The 26606-nt window shown below is 35.4% G+C and overlaps 1 protein-coding gene across 13 annotated transcripts in view; it reads left to right on the top strand.

Annotated features, from left to right (window-relative positions):
- The window catches only part of Scml2 (Scm polycomb group protein like 2), a 101301-nt gene that overhangs the window by 71432 nt on the left and 3263 nt on the right, over positions 1-26606 (top strand). For 9 of the 13 annotated variants that reach the window (XM_052721794.1, XM_052722356.1, XM_052722242.1 and 6 more), the window contains 8 exons: positions 1190-1273; positions 3101-3184; positions 3455-3538; positions 8540-8844; positions 11869-11983; positions 14052-14255; positions 15180-15362; positions 18073-18186. In XM_052721794.1, the coding sequence (XP_052577754.1) occupies positions 1190-1273; positions 3101-3184; positions 3455-3538; positions 8540-8844; positions 11869-11983; positions 14052-14255; positions 15180-15362; positions 18073-18186 (1173 nt within the window). Of the gene's footprint in view, positions 1-1189; positions 1274-3100; positions 3185-3454; positions 3539-8539; positions 8845-11868; positions 11984-14051; positions 14256-15179; positions 15363-18072; positions 18187-22808; positions 25749-26606 lie in introns of those variants that run through there. The other 4 variants (XM_052722460.1, XM_052721713.1, XM_052722078.1 and 1 more) reach the window with 3 other exon arrangements.

Here is a 26606-nt window from a genome sequence, read left to right as displayed (position 1 = left end):
GAATTACATTGTTTTCTGATTATAGCTTTTTCATATTTTCAAAGAGAAAATTCTTTTATTTTGAGATTATAGGTTTTTTTTTTTTGTTTTTGTTTTTCGAGACAGGGTTTCTTTGTGTAGCTTTGCGCCTTTCCTGGGACTCACTTGGTAGCCCAGGCTGGCCTCGAACTCACAGAGATCCGCCTGGCTCTGCCTCCCGAGTGCTGGGATTAAAGGCGTGTGCCACCACCACCCGGCGAGATTATAGTTTAATTTCAACCTTTCTCCCTACCTGGTCCTCCCCCAAAAGTTTTTATATACCCCTCCTTCTCTCTGCCAAATATATGTCCTTTTTTCTCACTAATTGTTAGTGCTTGCATATCTATATACACATATATCCCTGAGTATAACTTGTTCATTCTTCATAGTAATACCTGAATGCATTTTATCATGACTGTCTTTTTACACTAGAGAGTGAATTGGTATGCTCTTCCCTCATGATTTCCACCTCTCCAATTCCTACCTTTCTTGAGTTTTCTAGCGTTTTCTAGAGTTCTTTGAATTCTTTTGTGTAGGATTTAGGCCTTACAGGCTTTTCTCTGTCCAGTTTGTATATGTATTGCTGTCATTCTTGTTCATCTCATGTTTGAGCAGTGATGTTAGTAGTTTCTCCTGATATTACTAGGAGATTCAGTCTCAGATTAAACTCCCTCACCCTTTGGCTCTTTGATTGGTCGTGGTTTTCTATGATGGTCTCTGTTGCAAACAAAAATTCCCTTGATAAAGAGTAAAGACTGCAGTTATCTACATGTGTAAGAACAATGTTTATAGATTGTTGTTAGGGATTGTGCCATTTTAGTAAGTTAGTGGCTTTAGATTCTTCTCCAGTAATCATAATTTGCCAAGCACAGAGGTTTTAGCTGAGTTTCCAGTGTCACACATTCTCTACTTGGTCAGAGAGTCATAAGTCCAAGTAAATAGCTGTTGCTTATAAAGAAGTTGTTCCACTGCTGCATGCTTAGAGTTACCATGCCATGATAGGCATGGTACACATCACATGAGCTTCATGATAGTCTTCTTTATGACAGGCTATATTAGAGCATATGCATTAGTATTAGAAGCTTTATTATTTGGAAAACAGTGAATTAAACATAATGTGTTGTAGCTTTAAATGTACACAGTCTCTGTTTCATTTCATACTTTAATAAAGCTGAGAAAAAACGCAAGGGCAAAACAGTGACCAAACCATGGAAAGACCAAGGCGGACTTCTTGAATATGAAAAAGCAGCCCCAGGTGATCGCTTTTTTGTTATTTTTTGTTTGTTCGTGGTGTTTTTTTAATCTGTATTTATTCTCGTGTTTGCTGTGTATTGAACATTGATGTAATATTTTTAGAAGGAAAGACTTTTTAACTTTTAAGAAAATGAATATAAGAAGTAGTATAATGAAAAATTTGTAGAAATTTTCAGTGTGATAAGTCAAATTTGTCTCCTATTGTAATAAGTTTATCTTTTAAGAATTAGATTTTTCCTGATTTTAGTTTTTTTCATGTTTTAAAAGAGAACATTTTCTTTTTTTAAGATAATGATTAAATTTCAAGCTTTCTCCTGACCCTTACCTTCCCCCAAAACTCCCATGTATGCCTCTATCTCTGCCAAATGTCTGGCCTCTTTTCTCAGTAATTGTTAATGCTTTCATTCAAGAATATCTATGTGGCTGGGCATGTGTGGCACATGCCTTTAATCCCAGTTCTCTGGAGGCAGAGGAAGGCAGATCTTTGTAAGTTCAAGGCCAGCCTTTCTGAAGAGCTAGTTCCAGGACCACCAGGGCTGTTACACAGAGAAACCTTGTCTCAAAAAACCAAAAGAAAAAAAAAAGAATATCTATATACATATACAACCCTGAATATAACTTGTTTTGTCTGTATAATAGTAACTGTATGTATATTTTCATGGCTGGCTTTTTCACATCAGACAGTGAAATGGTGTGCTTCTACCTGGGGATTCCCATCTCTCCCATTCCCTGTTTTCTTTGGAGGGTTGAAGCTTCATGGTCTTTTCTCTGTCCAGTTTGTATATGTATTAGTGTCATTCTTGTTCAGCTCATGTTTTGGCAGTGTTGTTCATGAGTTTTTATGTGAATTTCTGTAGACTGAAGTTTCTCGGTCCTGCCCAGTCCCACCCGGGCAGCAGCTGTTTTAATAAACTAATCACTCAGAGGCTTAATATCAATTACAAACTGATTTATGGCTCAGACTTATTGCTAGCTAGCTATTACATATTAAATTAACCCATTTCTATTAATCTATGTATTGCCATATGTCTCGTGGCTTTACCTGTATCCTAATACATCTTGTTCCTCTGGGCAGGTCACAGCATCTCCCTCCGTCTGCCTTTCTTCCTCCTGTATGTCTGCTTGGATTTCCTGCCTGCCTCTCTCCTGCCTTGCCATAGGCCAAAGCAGTTGTATTTATTAACCAGTGGGAGCAACACATATTCACAGCGTACAGAAAGACATCCCACATCATATTTCTCCTGATATTACTAGGAGACCCTCTGGCTCTTTACAATCTTTCTACCTCCTCTTGAATAGAGTGCAGGAATGTTCTATAGAAGTATCCATTCTGATTGGGCTCCACCACTCTTTGTTTTGATTAGTTTTGGTTTATTGTAATGGTCTCTGTCTGTGACAAACAAGTTTTCTTGATGAAGAATGAACACTACTAATATCTGTGGGTATGAAGACAAATGTTTATAGATAGTTGTTGGGGCCTATGCTGCTTTAGTTAAATTAGTGGTTGCAGATTGTCCTCCAATAACCATCATTTCTCTAGCACAGAATTTTTAGCTAGATTTCTAGTGCCAGTTATAGTTTCCCTCATGTTGAGTAGCTTTTAAGTCCCAAGTAAAGAGTATTTGGTTACTGCCAAGGTATGCATGCCACTACTGTGTCCTTAGAGTTATTGTGCCATGTTGTGCATTGTTAAATGTCATATGAGTGTGATGGTAACCTTTCATGACTATGCTACATTAGAAGCTTTATTATTTAGCATGTATACTGGAATATAATGTGTTCCAGCTTTAAATGAACATAATACTTTTCATTTCATACCTCAACAAAGCTGAGAAAAAACGCAAGGGCAAGACAGTCACCAATCCTTGGAAAAACCAAGCCGGAATTTTTGAAGATGAAGAAGCTGCCCTAGGTGATTGCTTTGATTTTTTTTAATCCATATTGATTCATAAGATGTTTGCCATATATTGAATAATGGTACAATGTTTTTAGAAAACAAGACCGTTTTTCACTTTTAAGGAAACAAGTATAAGTACCACAATGATAAATTCATAGGAATTTTCACTATGATAAGATTTGAGACTATAGCTCATTAGATGCTTTATTATTTAATATGCATACTGGAACATAATGTGTTCCAGCTTTAAATATGCATTTTTTTTCATTTCATACCTCAACAAAGCGGAGAAAAAACGCAAGCGCAAAAGAGTCAGCAAATTTTGGAAAGACCAAGCCAAACTTTTGGAAGATGAAGAAGCAATTCCAGGTAATTGCCTTGCCTTGTTTTGCTATATTGGTTTACAAGATATTTGATCAATATTAAATGATAGCATGTTCTTTTCATAATGGAAGACAGTTTTTGTTTTAAGAACTCCAATATAAGAAGTAACACAATGATAAATTGCTAAAATTTTCAATGTGCTAAATCAAATTTGCTGGTTATTCTAACAAATTCATCTTTTTTAGAGAATTAAATTGTTTCCTGATTATGAAAATTTAATGTTCCTAAAATTTCATTTTGACTGGCATTCTTGTTTAAACAATGTTTTATTTTTTAATGATTTTATTTATTGTTAAATAATTTATACCTTATATTTTGATCATATTGTGTCCCCTCCCCCAACTCTTCCAATGTCTTTTCCTTACCTTGCTTTGTGTAGGATATTATATTCCTTCTCTTAAAAAAGGGAAAACTTAAAAATTAGGTGTCCAATTTGTGTTCATGTACTACTGAATATTGTACCTGCCCTACAATGGCTGATACGTACCATGTTACTCTGTTGAGGAAAATTGTTTTTTCTTTCATAGCAGCTATCAATTCTTAGCTAAGGACTGAGACTTTATATCTACTTCACCTCATCCATGCTGGTTTTTTTTCTGCTTTGAGCTTGTATATGTTCTGTGCATTTTGTCATGTTCTTTTTGGATATGTGTCTTCTCTGTTGTTTCTGGAAAATACTCTCTTATCAAAGTCCTCTGCGCCTCTGGTTAGAATCTTTCCACCTGCTTTTCCACATAGATAACTGAATATTGAGGGGATGAGAATGATACAGACATCTCATTTAGGGTTGAGCACTCCAAAGTCTCTCACTCTCTGCAGGTGGTCCAGTTGTAGGTCTCTTTTTTAATTACCAACCACTGCAAGAACCTTCTCTGAAAAGGGTTTCGTTTATCGCCAATCAATGACTAAAGATCATTCGTAATCAATAGCAATATGTCATTCATCTAGGAGTCATTTTATTACTATGACCACTTATCAGAATTATACTAGTGAGATTTCTCCTAGGACACTTGGCCTATCTTGTCACAGTTTTTTTTTCTTCATTACCAGTATCCTTTTGGGGGTCCATCTCATGGAGTGGGCCTTAAATCTAGTAAAAAACTAATTGATTACTCCAAAGAAAATTTTTGCTACTATTGTGCCAGTGAGTATATCTAGCAGGCAGATGGTTATTATAGCTTGCTCAGTTTGTAGCTTGTTGAGATTGATGATTGCTTTTCTTCTCTGATAATGTGTATAGCAACTTATCATACTATGAACCAATAGAAGTGAAGCTTTCATTTTCATACCAGCTGTGGTTTTCCATGTTCCTTGACATTGTATGTGGCATGCTCAGCAAATTAAAACTACTTTGAGATTCTTACCCTCCAGTTGTAAAGGGCAACCGCATTGGTAGTGCCCTGTTGTGTTAGATGTGGGATCTGTGGGACCCCTTTGGCTAACACCTCAAAAAGTGGTAACCGATTCCTGGTACTGGGTTAGTTTTTGGTAGTTTGTACTGTAGAGTAGGTGTGTTGTCCCTCCATTATAAGGTCACTGCACTTGAACTCATTTTATATTTGTGTATATTTCAGGAAGCCTTTATTATAGTAGGTTTCCATTTGGGTTTTTAAGAGGTTTTTTAATTAATTTTTCCTCCCCATGTTCCCTCCTCTACCCTCCCTCTCATAGCCCACCCCCTTTAATTCTCTTGTTCTAATTTCCATTTTATAGCACTATATTCTATTTCCTGCTCCTTGGAAGATCCCATCCTCCCCCCTGGTCCCTTTCTACCTACCTAACCTCTGTGGGTATTATAAAAGAAACACACATATTTAAAGCATAAAAGCTAACATCTACATATAAGAGAAAATATATATTGTATTTCATTCTGGATCTGCATTACCTTACTTTGGATGATTCTTTTCTAACTTCATCTGTGTACCTACATATTTTAGATAGTTTCATTTTTCTTAACAGTTGAATGATAATCCATTGTATAAATATATCACATTTTCATTACCATTCATAAGTTGATAAATATCTAAGCGCTAACAAATTTCTAATTATTATGAATAGAGAAGTAGTAAGCATGAATGAGCAAGATCTCTGCATTAGGATATAGAGTTCTTTGGGTATATGCCCAAGAGTGGTACAGCTGGATCTTGAGGTAGATCAATTTCCCATCTTTCTTTAGCAACTGCCATGCTGATTTCCATAGTGGCTGTACAAGTTTGCACTCCCACCAGCAATGGATAAGTGTTTTCCTTACCCCATCCTGGCCAATATGAGCTGTCATTTGTTTTATTGGCCATTCTGACTTGAATGAGATTTTGTGTGTTTTCCTGGTGCTTATGGATGTTGAATATTTTATAAGGTTTTTCAGCCATTTGTGTTTCATCTTTTGAGAACTCTTTTTCATTATATATCCCGTTTTCTAATTGAGGTAATAGTTTTCTTGATGTTCAGCTTTTAAAATTCTTTGTATATTCTAGATACACTAACTTTCTGTCAGATCTATAGTTGGTAATGTTGTATTTTTGCATTCTCTCTGGTCCTTTTTGCTCAATTTATTGTGTCCTTTGCTGTACAGAAGCTTCTTAGCTTCATGAGTTCCCATTTATTAATTTTCATCTTAATGCCTAAACTATTTGGCTCCTGTTCAAAAAGTTCTTTCCTGTGCCAATGGGTTTAATTGTTTTCAGTACTTTCTGTTCTATCAAATTCATTGTATCAAGTCTTATCTTGAGGTCCTTGATCCAGTTGGAGTTGTTTTGTGCTGGGTGATAGATGGATCTGTTTTCATTCTTCTACGTGAAGCTATGCAGTTTAACCAGTATCATTTGTTGTAGATGCTGTCTTTTCTCCAGTGTGTATTTTTGTTTCTTGAACAAAAATCAGGTGTCTGTAGGTGTGTGGGCTTATATCCAGGTATTTAACTCTATTCCATTGTTCAGTATATCTATTTTTATGCCAACATCATGCTTGTTTGTATTAATATAACTCTGCAGTAAAACTTAAAATCAGGAAGGTTAATAACTTCAGCAGTTCTTTTGTTGTTTGTGATTGTTTTAGCTATCCTGATTGTGTGTGTTTCCGTATGAAACTTAAGATTATTTGTTACATTTATGTGCAGGATTATGTTATAATTGTGATGGGGATTACATTGAATCTGTAAATTTCTTTTGGTATGATGGCCATTTTCACAATATTAGTTTTCCCCAATCAATGAGCATGGGGAGTCTTTGCATCTTTTTATGCCTTCAGTTTCTTAAATTTTTTTATTATACAAAGTCTTTTATTTGCTTAGTTTGAGTGATTCCAACATGTTTTTTGAGGCAATTGTGAAATTGTATGATGTTGCTTTGCTATATGATTTGCTTCCCTGATTTGTTATTTGTATATAGGAAGGCTACTTATCTTTGTGTGTTAATTTTATATCCTGCTATTTTTTTTTGCTGATAAACACCTTTAGTAATATGGTAGGATACAAGATCAGTTCAAAAAAATCAGTAGCCCTGCTATATACAAACGATAAATGGGCTGAGAAAGAAGTCAGAGAAACATCACCCTTTACACTAGCCACAAATAATGTAAAAGACCTTGGGGTAACTCTAACTAAGCAAGTGAAAGACCTGCATGACAAGAACTTTAAGTCTCTGAAGAAAGAAATTGAAGAAGATATCAGAAAATGGAAAGATCTCTCATGCTCATGTATAGGTAGGATTAACATAGTAAAAATGGCAATCTTACCAAAAGCAATCTACAGATTCAATGCAATCCCCATCAAAATCCCAACACAATTCTTCACAGACTTAGAAAGAACAATACTCAACTTCATATGGAAAAACAAAAAAAACAGGATAGCTAAAATAATTTTGTACAATAAAGCAACCTCTGGAGCCATCACCATCCCTGCTATTTTGTTTAACATATTTATCAGCTATAGAAGTTTCCTGGTGTAGTCTTTGAAGTCTTTTATGTATAAAAAAGCATATCATCTCCAAATGATGATACTTTGATTTATTCCTTGCTTATGTGTAGACACTATATTGAACAAGTATGGAAAGAGTCTGATTTAAGTGGAAATGTTTTTGTTCTTTTTTGTTTTGTTTTGTTTTTGTTTTTCCCCATTTAGAAGGAATGTTGATATGTGAACTTGTTATAAAGTGCCTTTATTGTGTTGAGATATGTCCCACATATTCTTGATCTCTTCAGGACTTTTATCAGCAATGTCAAATTTTGTCAAAGGCCTATTCTCTATCTTTTGAGGTGATCATGTGGTTTCTGTCCTTTGGTCTTTTTATATGGTGGATTATATTTATTGATTTACATATGTTGAATCATCCCTGTATCTCTGGTATGAAGCTGAATTGATAGTGAATAATCTTTTTGATGTATTCTTGAATTTGGTTTGTAATATTTTATTGAGTTTATGATCTATATTCATGATTGATATTGGTTTGTTGTTTTCTTTTTTGTTGGATCTTTGTGTGGTTTTGGTAACAGGTAATGATGGCCTTCTAAGAAGAATTTAGGAATGTTTCTTCGTTTTTCTTTTGCAGAATAATTTGTAGACTAGTGTCATTAATTCTCTTTTGAATACCTGGTAGAATTATATGCTGAACCATCTGTCCACTGGCTTTTTATAGTTGGGAGATTTTTAGTTACTGCTTCTATCTTACTAGGAGTTACGAATCTACTTAAATTACACTTACTTTATCTTGATTTAACTTTGATAGATTGTATATTTTAAGAAATTTGTTTCCTTTAGGCTTTCCAGTTAGTGGAATACAGATTTTTTTAAATATGTATTTATGATTCTCTTAATTTTCTTAGTATCTTTTGTAGTGTCTTCCTTTTCATCTCTAGGTTTGCTAATTTGGATCTTGTTTAAAATAGTTTTCATTAGTAACCCTTGAGAACTTTTAAAGATATGCTAAAAGTTTTTTGAGTCATATGGTAGTGTTTTTAACTATATAATTTTCTTTAATTTTTGTTTCTAAGCTCTTTTCTCAGCTCTTTCAGTGCACAGTACAGAGAACACACCACCTTCCTCCGCTGAACAAACAAAATCTTCCACTTCTGAGACAACAAAGCCTTCCACCTCTGAGCAAACAAAGTCTCCCACCTCCAAAGGGGCTCAATCTTCAAAGATGTCTCCACGGAAAACAACTATTGTACTACCAGTAACAAAGACCAGCAAGAAGTCAGGACAAACTAAGTCAACTGGAGATACTTCAGCTCCTAAGAAAGGCATTACTATTAAAATTGTCCTACCAAAGAAAATAGGTGGAAAGTCAGGAAAAAAGGTTAGTCATATCTCTTGCTACTTTGTATTGTAAGTCTTTGTATTGTAGTATTATTTTTAACATGCAGGTTAGCAATTTACTAAAATTATGCTGAAGGTTTTAGGACTGTTTTAAATATATAAGGCTCTTTTTGTCTTAGTTAGGTTTTCTATTTTGAGAAACAAAAGCAACTTATGAGGAAATTGTACTTCTGTATTACAGTTCATCATCAAAGGAACTCAAATAGGGCAGAGAGGGGAACTGGAGTTGGGGGTGGAACAGTAGTAATATCTAAAGTAAAGTAGTCATTGGACAGAATTAACTAGTATTTACTGATGATGAAAGAACAAAGAGTAAATGAGTTGGAGAATAGAATAGAAACTATCCAATGTGAAAAACTGGTACAGAATTTAAAATACTGAAAAAGAGAGTAAGTTGATATTTTCTTAACATGTGTAATTAGTCAGGAGGAAGCGAGGCAGGGATAGATTGGGAGAGGAAAATAGTGAAGAAATTTTTTTCTTATAATCATTTCTAGTCCTGCACAGTTTATATCACAGATATATATATAAACAATTTACATTATAAAAGCCTGAATATGGCAGATAAGGATCTATATAATTTTAATTTCAACATTTTATGTGAAATGGTACATTATGAATTTTTATTTGAAAATTATGCAGTTAAGGATGAGCCTCTAGTCATAATGTAAAAAATGTAGAGAAGTATGTGTACCTAAAAATCCAAGGAAGAAATTAAAATGGAATTTTAAGTATTCAAGTAACCCCTCAAAAGATAGAATAAGTGGAACCACTACAACAAAAAAGAATAAAGGAAACAAATAGTGCATAATAAAATGGTTTACTCAGAACCAAATATAATAATAATTATATTAAACATTAATGAATTAAATTCTTCATTAAAAGGCTGAGATTTAAAAAACTGGAATTTTAAAAATAAATAGTATCTATAAGACATGCACTCTAGCCGGGCGGTGGTGGCGCACGCCTTTAATCCCAGCACTCGGGAGGCAGAGCCAGGCGGATCTCTGTGAGTTCGAGGCCAGCCTGGGCTACCAAGTGAGTTCCAGGAGAGGCGCAAAGCTACACAGAGAAACCCTGTCTCGAAAAACAAAACAAAACAAAACAAAAAGACATGCACTCTAAATATAAAGGTATAAATATCTCAGTATTATCTTATACATCTAATATTTCCATGTGATATCAGCATAACATTTGTTTCTATGAATGTTTGCCATATGTAACAAATAATGTCATCTTTCTTGTTTTTAAAATACTTATACTATCATTTCTGTTTAAAACATTTAAAATTTATAAAAATCAGTATGAAATATTTGTAAATATATTATGATAAACATAAAAAGATTACTGTAAAGCAGTAACATTTTAAAAATGGGAAATAAAATTATAAAAAGTTGATCTTGCCGGGCGGTGGTGGCACACGCCTTTAATCCCAGCACTCGGGAGGCAGAGCCAGGCGGATCTCTGTGAGTTCGAGGCCAGCCTGGGCTACCAAGTGAGTTCCAGGAAAAGGCACAAAGCTACACAGAGAAACCCTGTCTCGAAAAACCAAAAAAAAAAAAAAAAAAGAAAAAAGAAAAAGTTGATCTTGAAATTTAATGTGAAGATATATTTGAAAACATGTATTTTCACCTGCTCAGAAAGTTAGTGTAATAGTAGTGATAATATCTTTTGACTCCTATGTTTTCTAGTATCAATACTAATATAATTTTGAAAAGGTATTTTGGTACACATTATTTAATGATAGAGATAAAGAACTAGTAGTATATTTCATAATTTGTATTTTTTTTCAAAAGCATCATTTCAGTTCACTATTATCTAACTTCGTTATTTTATATGAAAAATAAAGATGTTCACAGTTTTAATAACTGAGAAAGTTTTTGAGCTATAGAAAATATTCTTAAAATAGACTCCTTTATGAAATATCATTTTTTCCTACGTTTTGGATTTTAGCACAGGGGCTAGAGAGATTGCTTAGTGGTTAAGAGCACTGACTGATCTTCCAGAGGGCCTGAGTTTGATTCCCAGCAACCACATGAAAGCTCACATCCCTCTGTAGCACCAGTTCCAGGGATACAATGCCCTCTTCTGTGGGCACAGGCATACAAATGCAGGCAGAACATCTATACACATAAAATTTAATCAAATTTAAGTTTAGAAACTTTAAAAACTTTTTTAGTAAATTTTCTAAATAGTTGTATTTGTTCAAGTTGAAGTAGTAAACATTATCTTTCATCAAAGGGTTCAGAATTTTGAAACATTGAAAAAATGAAATTTGTAATTCAATACTTGGCATGATTTACTAGTCCACTGTGAATCCAGATAACAGTCATTAATTTAAAGTATATTGCAGCAACCTCAAATGCTTTACTCTTTTGTCTTTTTGTCATAATTTTTCTAGGCACAAGAGTCTTTTCTTTTGATAAAGCAGAGCAGTTTGAAAGTAGCTCCTAGAAAAATCCCAAGATTTCACATAAGCAGAATATTAGTAATATTCAACTGTGTTTAAGAGATATTTGTCTCTTATGTGCAACAAGCAGTCTTCACCAAATTACTTACAATTTTATGAAGATTATTGGTGGCTAGACACAATGGGAATGAACAGCTGCTTGCTAAAGCCCTCTGCCTTGTTGTGGTTATTTTTGCCTATTAGAAAAGAGATTTATAGAATTAACAATGATAAAAAATGTCTTGCAGGGAACCTCAAAAATGTTTTGAAGTTAACAGGTTTTACACAGTTAACTAATTTGACTAAGGTATCAACAGAAGATAGGATAAGGAATTCTACCTAGCCTTTTGGTCTCTTTCTCTGGCACCTGAACAGCTTGTGGGCCTGAGTTCATTTTCCAAAGCATTGCAGTTCTTGGTACCCAGAAGGTTTTCAGCCTTTTTTTTTAAACTAATGATTTTGTGATCCAGTGATGTCTACCATTTTTTTCTCATCTAGAAGCTCTTAAAAGAGAACATATACCTGAATTCTTTATTCCTTTTTTTTAAAAAACAGGAAAAATGTATTCCAGTTGTTTCTTCTACATCTTCAGCTTCTCTCAGTTCACTGATGAAAAGCTCTTCATCTAATAAGTCTTCTGCAGGGCCATCTAAAATAGTGATGTCTACAGGTAAGTTAGTATTTTCTAGAAATGAGTAAACAATGTATTTGGTAAGCTAGTAGTTCAGCTTAATGTTAAGCAAAACCAGTCTATTTAAATCCATGTCACCTAAAAAAAAATCCAACATTTTGAATTTGTGTCATTATCAAATCTTTCTTCTTTATTGTCAAAGTATTTTGTCATTTCGTATGATACGTGTTTTCCAAGGTAACTCATGCCTTTTGAAAATAATGTTTCTGTCAAAGGACATGGTGATTTTAAATTCTTCTCTGGTATGTTTGAAAGAGCACAGACCAAAGCAAATTCTTTTTTATCATCCCCTATACATTTCCTTAATCTTAATTTTCCTTTCATTTTTATTTTGTATGTATGAGTATTTTGCCTGCACGTGTATTTGTGCACCATGTATGTGCCTTGTACCCAGACAAGAACGTCAGAATGTCAGATATCCTGAGAATAAAGACACAGACAGTTGTAAGCTGTCATGTGGGTGCTTATAAGCAAACCCAGTCCCTCTGGAGACAGCAGCCAGTGCTCTTGAGCCAGCTCTCTAGCACTCCATTCATGTTTTTAAAAAGTGTGTCCTATTCCTTCTTTTATATCCTTAATTACCTTCTTTATACTCTTACATTTCTTGAACTTTTCCTTATTTTTTTCCTCACTTAAAGGGAATTATTTCTTGAAATACCACTTGTTTTTCAAAGATTCATTTATCTCACTTCATTTCTTATGTATGATTTTTAATCCACTAGCTACACGAATACAAGTTGATCATATCTAATCCAAGAATGTGAACTTTGAACTTTTTGAGTACTGACATGACACCAGAAGTAAAAACACCTGACTTCATATGACGGGTCGCAATCAAAACCCAGTGCCCCCAAATTATTATATCAGACTACCTTCAGACTTTGTGTATAAAGTGTATAAGAAATATACATGAATTTTATGCTCAGACTTATGTCCTATCTCCAAGTTATCTCATTATGTGTGTACTAAATTTTCTGGTACTAATGATTTCATCTAAGGGATGCTCAACAAGTGAGGTAAAAATATGATAAAACATTGAAATCCTTTTGCTTTACTTCCTGAATGTATTTGTGCCATTATCACCTTGGGCTGAGGCTAATCACTGTTTCATTTTTGTGACAGAGCCTATCCTTCTGACTGTTGGGACAAGTCAGATTACCATATATTTCAACCCAGTGAAACTGAGATGAATGGGTTTTTAGTATACTAAATATATATAATTTTTCAGTACAGATTAATAGCTTAAAATGTTCTTGATTTAAGAAAGTAATAGTTTCAGTAATGATAAACCTGCATGTTTTTATAGTATACCTTGATTTGCCTTTGCTGATTTAAATTATCTGTATTTGACACCATAATTATAGATGGGAAACTTCTATATTGTATGTTTTTATTGTACAAAGAAAACAGTTTAAAATTTTCATCAATGAGCCTAGGCATATACAGAAGGAAATTTTTATTTTCATTTTTCTAACTTTATATCATTAGAAATTACCATTACATAACCTTAAATCATTTGATTACTTTAGAAAATGCAATTGAAGTATACTATTGGTGATTTATGAGAAATTCAGTCACAAAAGGAGTAAGGATGACCAATTTTCAAAGGAAATTCACATACTATATGTACAATGAGCTTAAGTAGGTAGAGAATTGGGAAACCTCTAGGAGAAGTTAGAGGGGAAAGATCACAACTTAAAGAATAAGAAAAACAGGAAACTACTTTTTAATTTTTGTACCATTTCTTGCAATAATAAATTGAGAATGATGATATGATACTCCTAAGTTTTCTCATACATATATAATCAGTTTGAGTAGAACTCTAAAATACTGAATAAGCTCTTTTTTTTACTATTTGCATGTTCAATACCTTTATATAATATGATAATATATCTATTTGCATATTTTCAGTAGCAGAAATGGTCAATGATATGAACTATATTTAAATTTCCTTTAAGTGAAGTCACTAGTAGGATATGGCAATTATGTAATATTTTCAGAAAATGTATTTTAATTCACCTCATTGTTTATATACATTTTTTTCAAGTCTGTGTCTATATAAATAAACATGGAGATTGTGGCCCCTACCTGGATCCACAGAAAGTTCAGCAGCTGCCTGACCACTTTGGCCCAGGCCCTGTGAATGTGATTCTCCGGCGGACTGTGCAGGCCTGTGTGGATTGTGCCATTGACCCCAAGGCTGTGTTTCTATTTCTTAAGCCAGATACTCGAGGAGGAGAAATAATTACTGGTATACTAATCTAATTCTTTATTCAACTCCTGTTCTAAATTTGATTTGAGGTTTAGAAGGGCAGACTATTATTGCATATAGATTACTTATAATATTTATATTATACTATAATCTTTTATTATACTGATAGAATAAGTATAGTGGTTATATGCTTAACATATTTTAACTCTTATTTGGAAAGTTTACTTTTATCAAACCAGACAGATGAGAGTAGGTATTATGGCCTATATCTATTCCCCTTGTACTCAGGAGTCTGAAACAGGAGGATTACTGTGAGTTTAAGGGCACTTTGGGCTATAAAGTGCCAGGTCAGCCAAGGCTATATAGTTGAGATCCTGTGTCACACAAACAAACAAACAACAGAGACTAGTAGTATAATACTATAAGTTTAAGTAAAAGACACCAATTTTTTCCTTGAGCATGCTTTGTTAAGCCAGAGATTTATGCATGGTTCACATAAAGTTTTAATTTTTATAGAAAATCTCTAAGAAGCTTTAAAGAACAGTGTGACACAAAAGAAAATCTCATTAAGATAAAAGGAAAAGGCTAGGAATTGTAGCTCAGGGGTAGTATGCTTGCCTTGCATGTACAAGGCCCTGAATTTAGTCTCCAGCACCATAAAAAAAATTTAAAAAATAGGGTAGGATAGAGTAGGTTGTAGCCAGTGTCTATCATGATTGTATAAGCAGATACTATCACATTTGTACTCAGGAGATGTTTAGAGTAGAAGGCTTACTGTAAACCAAGCCATTTCTCTTACCCTGCTTATAAATATTTAAAATAGAATTTTATCAATTCCTTTTTACATTTCAAAACCCAGAAAGTAAACTTAAAAGTACATTTCCTGAATTGATTCTTTTGTTACTGTATTTTTCATCTGTCTATGAGATGACTGATGACTGACATTACCTCCCCACTTCATAGCCGCCTTTGATGGGAAAGTTCATACCGTTGAGCTCCCTCCAGTGAATAGTGCATCATTTGCACTTCGCTTTCTTGAAAATTTCTGTCACAGCCTGCAGTGTGATAAGTTTTTGAGTAGCCAGCCTTTCAACCCTAAGGCTCGTATTGATACCCCTACTACAGACCTTGATCAAAACAAACCAGGTAAAAAAAATAAAAGTTTTTTATACTATATATTTGAAGAAATTGTGTGTGTGTGTGTGTGTGTGTGTGTGTGTGTGTGTGTGTGTGAGAGAGAGAGAGAGAGAGAGAGAGAGAGAGAGAGAGAGAGAGAGAGAGAGAGAGAGAGAAAGAGAAATGGGGGAAGGGGTTGGGAGCAGTGCACATATAGAAGCCAGAGAATAGGTTTATAGAGTCAGTTCTCTCCTTCTATCTTTGCATGGGTTCCAGGAATTGAACTCAGATCACCAGGCTTGCATAGCAAGTGCTTTCTCTGCTGACCCCCAATATGCTTTTATTTTGCATTTTAAACTTGGGAATCTGGGTATTTCAGAGTTTTTCTGTCATCCTCAAACATTTAGCTACACAAAACTAATGAAAAACATGTAGAGGCTGGAGAGATGTCTCAGGGATTAAGAGCACTGGCTGCTCTTCCAAAGGTCCTGAGTTCAATTTCCAGCAACCACATGGTGGCTCACAACCATCTGTAATGAGATCTGGCGCCCTCTTCTGGCCTGCAGGAATATGTGCAGTCAGAACACTGTATACACAATAAATAAATAAATCTTTAAAAAAAAAAGAAAGAAAAACATGTAGTATATAATTATACTTTCTTCACATAAAGTGAGAAACTAATTTCTAACTGTATTCCTAGTGAACTTGAGAATTAATGCCAATGTGTTATGTTTTGCTTCTTTGTGACTAATTGATAGTTACACATTTTCTGTTAGGTTGAGGCATGGCTTTAACATTATTGACCTTAATCTAAAGAAAGTAGCAAAGACTATTGAGCCCATAGATCATAAAGAATGATTTTTCTCAAAATTAGCTATGGTTACCTGTCTTCCATAGACTCTCAAACTGATGGCTGAATAAAAAAATGAGTGCAGTGTTGTCTTATAGAACCAAAGGTGATATTCTTGTTTCTGATCTCTACAGTGAAAAAGTTGTTTGAGCTTTTTGGCCACTTTTTGGAAGAAAAGTTTGTTATTCTTTCATATGACTATTGACAGGTAACCATGTTCTGATTATAGTAGAAGTTTATGTATATCTTAAGAGTAGCTAAAATTCCAGGTATTAAAGCTGCTTTGTTTTCTGGCCAAATGCTGCCAATTCTGGAACTATAGAATACCATGACAGACTTAATCTGTTTAAGTCCAGTGTATTCCAATCAGGTAGAAAACTGGGGTATCATCTCCAATTATTCATTTTCAGGTCTTTGTGATAGATCTCATTTTTTTTTCTTCGAGACAGGGTTTCTCTGTGTAGCTTTGCGCCTTTCCTGGAACTCGCTTTGGAGACCAGGCTGGCCTCGAACTCACAGAGATCCGCCTGGCTCTGCCTCCCGAGTGCTGGGATTAAAGGCGTGCGCCACCACCGCCCGGCAATAGATCTCATTTTTTCATCATAATCTTTATTGCCTCTGTTTCAGTGAAGTCTCTCCTGATGTTCCTTCCTCTCCCATTTCCTTGCCACTACCCTCATCCCATTCAGAGCCCTATTGCCCCACCCCTTCTCTGGTTTAGTTAAGTGATCACCTAACTGCAGTCCCCTTTCTGATTTCTCCCTGCTGGTATAACTGCCCAGTGAATCCCTTTGAAATAAAGTTATGATACAGGAAGTCCTTGCATGAAAGTACAATAGTCATAGTCATAAGGTGTTGGAATTTATCAAGTTTGGGTTCCAATGCTGACTCTGTAACCTGTATACTAAAAGGACATGAAGTTGGGAAAACCGAAATTTTAATTCAAGGCCTGCTGTTAATTACACTTTATGGACAAAGTACTGATCCTCCCTGATTCTCAGTTTGCCTCTCTACAAAGTGGTTACTTTCTGAATTGTGAGGAAATATGTATAGCCATGTCAGTTGACATAGACCTGTAATCTCAACTACTAGAGAGGTTGAGGCAGTCCAAAGCCTATGTGAGATACAGTGTTGAGTTCAAGCCTAGCTTGGATGCCTTGTGAGATTCTGTATCAAAATAGAAAATAAATAGGGGATATAGTTCAGTGGTAGAGTGCTTGCCTGATGTGTGTGTGTGTGTGTGTGTGTGTGTGTGTGTGTGTGTGTGTGTGTGTGACCACAGGATAAATAAAATTTAGACATATTCTCTCTAAATACTTCTAAATTATTGAAAATACACACACACATTTTATTTATGTATGTATGTGTGTGAAAGTGCCCACAAAACCCAGATCTCTTGGAGCTTATAGGCATTTGTAAGCTGCCAGATGTGGGTTCTGGGATCTGGTCTCCAATGCTCTGATAGAGTAGTAAGGGCTCTTAGCTGCTGAGCCATCTCTCCAATCCAACTCTTTAATATATCATTTCAGTAGAAATACCTAATAGGGCCGGGTGGTAGTGGCGCACGCCTTTAATCCCAGCACTCGGGAGGCAGAGGCAGGTGAATCTTTGTGAGTTCAAGGCCAGCCTGGTCTACAAAGTGAGATCCAGGAAAGGCGCAAAGCTACACAGAGAAACCCTGTCTCGAAAAACCAAAAAAAAAAAAAAAAAAAAAAAAAAAAAAGAAAAAGAAATACCTAATAGGATACAGTGAGCCTGTTAATATAAGTCAAATAATTGACACTGTTGGTGAAGTCATAGTAGCAAATTACTTTGAAACAAAAGTACTTTGTGCAGATAATACAAAAATACCTGACTATAGTAATTATAACATGTACCTTTTTTTTAAAGCAGTAAATGAGGAACTAAAGGAAAGGAGAAGCCTCAAACGATTTTCTCAGCAACCTCTACCTTTGGCTCCTGCCTCATCAAAGGCTCCCAGAAAGACTGGGCGACCCTCTAAAGGTAAATGGCATTCACACATGCACACACACACACACACACATACACACACCAGAATTGAGAAAGAAAGTCAAAAGAAAGAAAGTCCCTCAGTCACCACCCATTTATGCTCTTGGTGTGATGGTTTTGAGGGTACAAAGTTAAATTCACCCACGTTTGACAATTAGGTTACTACTTTGGTCATTGAGCACTGCATTCCTTTCAGAAATATATTTTTGCCTGAGTTAAAAAAATGACTTATAATAGCCCTATCCATTCTGCTTTGTATTGCTTATAACTAAGAGAATGAGAGATAGAAAAGCTTATCTGCTTTCTCCAATTAAAGTGTAAGCAAATGTGAAAAAACAACAGTATGGTCATGAGGAATAGTTCTGAAGAATTGTGCTTCTAAGAACAAATGGTTTTTAGAAGTTTACAGCTTTGGGGGCAAGATTGGAAAGATATACTAAATTGTCATAAGAAACATAGATGATGGCCTAGAATCAACATGGATTTTAGGATAGTGTCCATTACTATGTATGATGAAAAAGAGCTGTCTATGTATTTTGTGTTAGACTCTTGCCTTTCAGTAAAGCACTAACTAAGTGATCTGTTATTGGAAATAAGGTATAGGTATTTTTCTTGATTAAGAATTGCACACATATATGTAATGTATTTTAATCAAGCCTTACCTCATTCCTTCCCCCTCCAACTCCTCTTCTACACCTATACCATTTACTTTCAATTTCATGATTTCACTCTCTATTGTTGTGGTTATTATTATTATTTAAACCCACAGAATCCACATAGTTCTGCTGTTATATGCATACATATAGGACTATCTACTGGAGTGTAGATTCTCAGGGGCTGCATCCCTGAAGAAAACTGTCTCTCAGCAGCAATTAATTGTCAGTAGTTCCTTGGCTAGGGGTGAGACATCCTAAGTCCCTTTCATATTGGTGCTGGAATTTTTGTCTGGTTTAATCTTGTGTATGAAGTCACAATTTGTTAGTTTATAAATGCAGTTGCCAAAATATATCTAGAAAATACTGTCTTGTTGTAGTTATCCACTGCCTCTGGCTCTCATAATCTTTCTGCCCCCTCTTCTGAGATGATCCCTAGCCTGGGGGTCACAGTATGGTATAGATTCCACTTTAGGGCTGAGCACTCTGTAATCTCTTCATTCTCTATACATTGATCAGTTACAGGTCTCTGCTAATCTCCATCTACTGCAAAAAGAAGCTTCTCTGAGGAGAGTTGAGAGATAACACTTATCTGTGTGCATAAGTCTCTAGGAGTCATTTTAATACTATGCACGTTTAGTAGAATAGCAGTATTAAATTCTCCCCTAGGACCTGCAACCTACCTATTCTCAGGTCCTTGGCCTCATTAACATGCCAAACATGAGTTCAATCTTCTAAAGAAGGCCTTAAATACAATAATACAATTCAATCAGAAAGTGATTGGTTACTTCTATAACATTCATACCATTATTGTACAGTACATATATCTTGACAGACCATAATTATAATAGCTTTCAGGTTTCATATGTGGGTAAGACTAGTCATTACTTTTCTCCCCTAATAGTATGCCTAGCACCACCCAGCGTGATGAAAGCTAGCCAGTAGCTTACAGGTCAGAACAGCTTTATTTTTCTTTAGCAAGTAGGGTCTTATCATCAAGGTCTGCAGGGGAGGGCTAACCAAGAGCAATAGTAATAGCCCTGGTTATAATATTTATTGGTCTGTGAAGCCCCACTGACCAACCATTTCAAAAGAAATAACCTTTTCTTCCCACTGACATTTTATTTGATAGCCTATCATGTCTATGAGAGGCCCCATTTGAACTTTTTATGTATGTATATATTTTAGGAAGCTTGTACAGTATCAGGTTTCCATTTGGCTTTTTCAAAAGTCTTTAGTGTTAGTTATCTCTCTGAAAACTCCCTCCTTTACTCTGCCCTCTAACCCCTAACTCACTTGACCTTTCATGCTCCAGTATTCCCTGTTCCCTGTTAATAATTCCTGTGTTCTTTCTTCCTTCTCTTAAAAGCACCCTCATGGCCCCTTACTGTTTTCTTGACTTCTATGGGTACTCCAAGTTAAATACACATATCTGAAGATTCAAAGCTAGAGTTCACTATGAGCAAAAATGTGAAATATTTGTCTAAGTCTGGGTTACCTCACTAATGGTTATTTCTAGTTCCATCCATTTACTTGTGAATTTCATAAATTCATTTTTCATAACAGCTGAATAATATTCCATTGTATAAGTGTACCACATTATCATTAGCCATTCATCAGTTGATGTACATCTCGGCTGTTTCCATTTCCTGACTCTTGTGAATAGAGCAGCAGTGAACATGGATAAACAAGTATCTCTGTAATAGGATATAGAGTCATTTGAATATATACTCAGTAGAGTTATAGCTGGATCATATGATAAATTTATTTTTAAAGAACCTCCATACTGATTTCCATACTGGTTGTACCAGTTTATACTCTCACCAATAGTGAATAAGTGTTCTCCTTTCCCCACACTCATACCAGCATTTGTTGTCCAACTTTTTTTAATCTCTTATCCATTCAAACTAGGGTAAGATAAAACCTCAAAGCAGTATTAATTTACATTTCCCTATGGCTAAAGATATGGAACAGTTTTTGAATGTTTCTAAGCCTTTTGTATTTTGTCATTTGAGAACTTTATTTAGTTACATACCAAAAATGTTAAATTGAGTGTTTTGTTGGTGCTTAGTTTTTTTAGTTCTTTGTATATTCTAGACATTAGCCCTTTATGAGATGTAGAGCTTATAAAGAGTTTTTCTCATTCTATAGACTGGCTCTTCACTCTAATGATGGTGTCCTTTGGTGTACAGAAGCTTTTAATTTCAGGAGGTCCCATTTTTCAATCGTTGATCTTAATGCCTGCACTACCCAGAAAAGGTTATTTCAATTAATGGTGTTGGTTGAACTGGATAGATACTCTAAATTGATCAAAAATCTCAACATAAGACCTAATATGCTAAATCCAGGAACACTATTAGCAACACGACTAGAGGTTGTTCTGGTGATATTTTGGATAAACTCAAGAGATTTCAGACAAGAACAATATTAGCAACTTGGCTAGAGACTGTCCTGGTGATATTTTGGATAAGAATATGGCTGCCTTTTGTCCTTGTCCTGAGGGTCTTCATGAGGTTAAATTAAAGTTTTGGATTAATTTCATCTGCAGAAGAGATTTCAAGACAGCTAAATAGTGACTGTCATGTGATTATTAGTGATCACTCTTACGCTGATCTACAATGAAAAAGAACAAGCAAGGCTACAAGAAATACAAAATACACAGTTTGAGTAGAAAAAGACCAATGGGAAATTTTATGGTGGAGCCTTGGTTTGTGCTGAAAGAGATTAGGAGAAATGGAATAAAGGGAATAGTGACCTCAGGGCAAGATCCCACCCAGCTAATTCTCCAACTTGTGCAAAGGCCTAAGGTATTTTCTGTTCCTTAAGAGCAACAACAAATCAAAGTTGAAGGAGGGAGCCAGGTTCCATCCCAAGCTGGCAGCAGAACTTGGCAGCTTCAGCCCATGCTCTGGTTTTAGAGTCAAGAAGGATACAAGAGTAAAGGGGTTGTGGAATCTTCCTAGACCATTAAGGAAAGCTGCTGATGCCAGGAGTGTGTCAGGGAAGTCTCTGCATGGAGGCCCAGAGAGGCCATTGCCTGAAGTTGTGAAAGTGAAGTCTGGATTATTTTGGAGCCCCCAGGATGTTAGAGGTGACAGAACTATAGGATACCTTCCAAGGAGAGCTGCACATAGTGAGTAGAACCAATTCAAGAGAGAGAAATGAGCCAGGTGGCAGTGACACATGCCTTTAATCCCAGCACTCAGGAGGCAGAGCCAGGTGGATCTCTGTGAGTTCGAGGCCAGCCTGGTCTACAGAGCGAGATCCAGGACAAGCACCAAAACTACACAGAGAAACCCTGTCTCGAAAAACCAGAGCGGGGGAGGGAGGGAGGGAGAAGGGGGGAGAGAGATGTGTTGCAGTCAGCAAAGCTGGAAGGGCAGAGCCATCTAAGCCCTTTGACATCTGACATAGAGCTACAGGATTTGGAGTTTTCCCTGCTAGGTTTCAGTCTTGTTTTGGTCCAGTATTTCATCACTATGCCCCTATTCCTCCCTCTTGGAATGGTAATGTGCATTATGTGCTGTTGCATGTTGGGTATATATAATTTACTTTTGATTTTACAGGGGCTTACATTTAAGAAATCACCTCAAATCTCAGAAGAGACTTTGGACTTTTAAACAGTTTCAATGTTGAAAGACTATGGGGACTTTTAAAGTTGAACTAAATACATTTTGTATAATGATATGGCTATAAGCCTATGGGGACTATGGAGTGGAATGTGGTGGAATGAGAATGGCACCCATAGGCTCATAGGGTTGAATATTTTGTCCCCAGTTGCTAAGACTATTTGAGAAGAATTAGGAGGTATGGCCTTGTTGGAGAAGATATGTCACTGAGGGAGGTCATTGAGGTTATAAAAACTCATGCCAATCCCAGGTGTTGTTCTCTCTCTCTCTTTCTCTGTCTGTCTCTGTATCTCTGTCTGTCTGCCTGCCTGCCTGCCTCATGTTCATGGGTCAGATGTCAGCTCTCAGCTACTGCTCCAGCACCATGCCTGCCTGCCTATTGCTATGCTTCCCGCCTTGATGGTCATGGACTCTAACCCCCTGGAACCATCAGCTTCCAGATTAAATACTTCCTTCTGCCTTTGTCATGATGTTTTGTCATGGCAATGGAAAAGTAAGACAGCCTTCTAATAGTATTTGAGCTCTTGAAGATAAGTTCTTTTCTCCCTGTAGTATTGTCTCCTGAGGGACATGGCACGTCTAAAATGAAAAGTTTTTCTGAAACTTCTAAGAATTCATCAGTAGGTGATTCTTTGTATCCTGCACATACTTCAGTCTCCAAGAGTGTTTCTGACATTGTGTCAAATACTCAAGTATATCCATAGTTATGAAAAAGTCATCTATCTCAAAAACTTATAAGCACATTAAATTCCAATGGAAGAAGAAAAATGAAGGTATATTCAAGAATATTTCAGCCAATGTATTTTTTTTCCTTGAGGATTCCATGCCTGACTGTTCCTCCTGAGTACCTCTTAAAATGCCAAAATTAGAGAGGTCAGGTTCTCTCTTTCACATTGGAAGGAACAATACTATTGTGGCTGATCCTGTCCTCGTGGTATTACAGAACTGTCTCGGGGGTTTGGACCACCAATCATATTTGATAGAGACTTCTCAGATTAGTAGTTCTCAAACAGGTGTAAGCAACTCCTGAGGTACTGTGAGGACTCTAAAACCTCTCATGACTCTAAGACCAAGAAGGACACATTCCTTCTCCTTGTTTCTGATGTGCTGTCATATCTGTTGAGACCTGGATCAGGTCTCTGGCATTCTGTTTCTGTAACCACACCATTTCCCTAATCACCACATCCTCTGTCATTCTCTTAGATCTTCCAAGAAAAGATGGAATCTTATTTTTGTTAAAAAAAAAATAGCCTTTCCTGCTGCTACCATTTACCCTTTTAAGGGTTAAGAGTACAGGAGAGTGAAGGAAGTAATAAATGTTCTAACCATTTTCTCTAGGCTGGGTTGAACAGTAAAGAACCTAGAAAGCAAGTGACTTCATTGTTTTTTTTTAAATCATGGATGTTATCTATGAGCAACCTCACTATACACATCTATGACACATTTAATGTTACCCCAACTCCTGTAGTGATTGTTTCTGTTTTTAAAGTGATAATGTTTACCAGAGGTCTAAAGATTGATATTCCATAAGAACTAATATGAAATGTTAATTCTAAGTATGTTAACTAAATATCAACTTGTGATAAAAGGCTTTCTTAGTAAAAGGATTTAAACAATTTCTAATGCTAGTTATCTGACTTCCAAATGTATGAGTACTACTATTGGCAACCCTAGGAATGTAGAGAAAAATAGTAATGATAATGCTTAATTAGTACACTATGATGCTAGAAATCATCATTATGTGACATTATTGCCAGGCACATATTTTTATATGGCTGCATACATAATAATCATTTTTTAAATTCATTGAAGAATAGCTACTGGTAAACATTTTCAGTGAAAAAGATCTCAGAAGTCACTTGACTATGATCCCTGAGACAAAAAGGTGGCTGGATCAATCGTTGAATCTAGACACTGGCTGCCTGCAGCTCTAGAGAAAAGATAACCATTTCATTTCAAAGTTGTCTAAAGATGTCATTATTTTCTTTCAGATCCTGTGACTGTTAGTTTAAGCTTAATTTTATCACTGTTGCTCACACAAACTACTATTGTGTCCTTCCCCCATTGTTTGAATAAAAGAAGATTGTTGACCTCTACCTTATGGAGAAATTCCATGATAGTCAGGGAGAAATCAAATCACTTTATTTCAGATATATTTATTGATAACCCAATCTATAAAGGCAGGAAAAAGTATGACTGGACTTTCTTTTCTCATGATTAGTTTGTTTCATATATTATTTGAGTAGTAGCCATGTAGCATTTATAACCACCTCTGATTATTTTTGAAGACAAATCCCCAATTTTGTTTCAGTAATAGAATAGAAACAGAAGATCTTATAGTCTTACTTTAATTTAAAATTAGTTTTATGCTAGAAATAATATCTTTGCAATACAGTCTATCTGTAAAGTAGTTACATGTTATGCAAGACATAACTATACCAGATTCTGATGACAGAAACTCTTTAAAACCTAGGTTGATTTAGAAATATGATGATTAACATTGTAAATATTTAATGTTTGTGTCATTGGTGAGTTAAAGATAACTGTTTTAATTGTCCTAATTCCCAAATGGTACAGCATTGTCTGTAGACTTGTCCAGCCTGGGGCTTATGGGTCACATGTGTGCCAGGATAGCTGAGAATATGGCCCAAAAGATTTGTAGATGACGTCATGTTGCAGTGTCAGAATGCTGGAAACTGCTGGCTTCATTGTCACCACTTTCACCTGAATTGATAAAGTCCAGAAAAAAATTGATTTATTTTTTATGACAAGTTAAGGCTAGAATATATTGTAGTAGAGAATTCATGTTACAGTTGTGGTTTTGGAAAGAAAAGAAATTAGAGCTACAACCAGAAAGCCATTATAATTTTGAACACTTTTTCTTTTCTTTATACTTCTTGGGGTAAATACTCAAAGCACCCATAAATTTGCCATGACCCAGATAATAGGAAAGAAATTATACACCTTTAACTAATTCATACCTAGAAATATAAACAGATTTTTCCTAGCAAAGTCTAAAACCACCTTTAGTTATCATCACACACTAACAGTAGGAAGTTGAGCATTCTCCTTGAGTTAATGAGTATTTGAACACGAAGAAATTTCTACACTTTAGTAAACAGTACCTCTAAAACCTGAACCTCGTCAAGATGAATACCTTATTGTGGTTTGTCTTGTTTCCTTTTTAGTAAACATCTACTCAAAATAAATATCTATTGCTATACAGTGAAGCCTAAAAGAGGGATCAAATAAAAATACTAAAGCTACTTTCTGACTTAGCTGAGCAGGAAATAATTTTTTTTTTTTTTTTTTTTTTTTTTTTTTTTTTTTTAATTTATTTTAATTTATTTTGCAATACAATTCAGTTCTACATATTGGTCACGGATTCCCTTGTTCTCCCCCCTCCCGTCCCCCTCACCTTCCCCCCAACGCCCCCCCCCATTTGTGTTGTTTCTTTTTTTTTTTTTTTTTTTTTTTTTTTTTTTTCCCCTTTTCTATTTTAATAAAAAGGAAAAAAAAGAAAAAGGTTATAACTAACAAAAGAAAAACTATATACAAAAGTACAATGACTATATACAATATAGAGGAAATAATTTTGTTTTCTTTAAAATTGAGATTAACAGTGAAGCCAGAGATGAGAGTCTAAAGTGTAAAGGTGATGCTAAGAATGTCCATCCTGAATAATTAAAGTGGTTCAGACAATTAATCCCCTTCTCAAACATAGTGGAATTATTGAAATACATTTAGTTAAAATTGAACAAATAAAGGGAATTATAATCCTGTAAACTTGAGAGTCCCATAATATTGAACAAAATAAAGTCAACTTAGAAGAAAAAGATATTAAGAGCAATTTGTGAGAAGTTTGTTGGATCCATTCAAGGAAGACAGTACTGAGTTAGCTCATTTTATCCCACTTTAATCCAAGTAGCACCTTTTCCTGTACTTGCTTGTGACCTAAGAAGTCTTGGATTGCTGCTACACGTGTTTCATGAACATTGAAGCTTTAAGGTGCCTTCTAAAGTAAAACTGTTCCTGTTCCTTGGGGGAAGTCCATTGACACACTTACGCAGCGCTCCTTAGATCATCTTCCTTCAGGCTCTCGTGAGATTTTACAGTTGGAATCTTGAGTCTT

Source organism: Peromyscus californicus, unplaced genomic scaffold (genome assembly GCF_007827085.1).
Source record: "Peromyscus californicus insignis strain IS unplaced genomic scaffold, ASM782708v3 Scaffold_10__1_contigs__length_136768540, whole genome shotgun sequence".
Lineage (NCBI taxonomy): Eukaryota > Metazoa > Chordata > Mammalia > Rodentia > Cricetidae > Peromyscus > Peromyscus californicus.
This window is presented reverse-complemented; position numbering and strand designations above follow the sequence as displayed.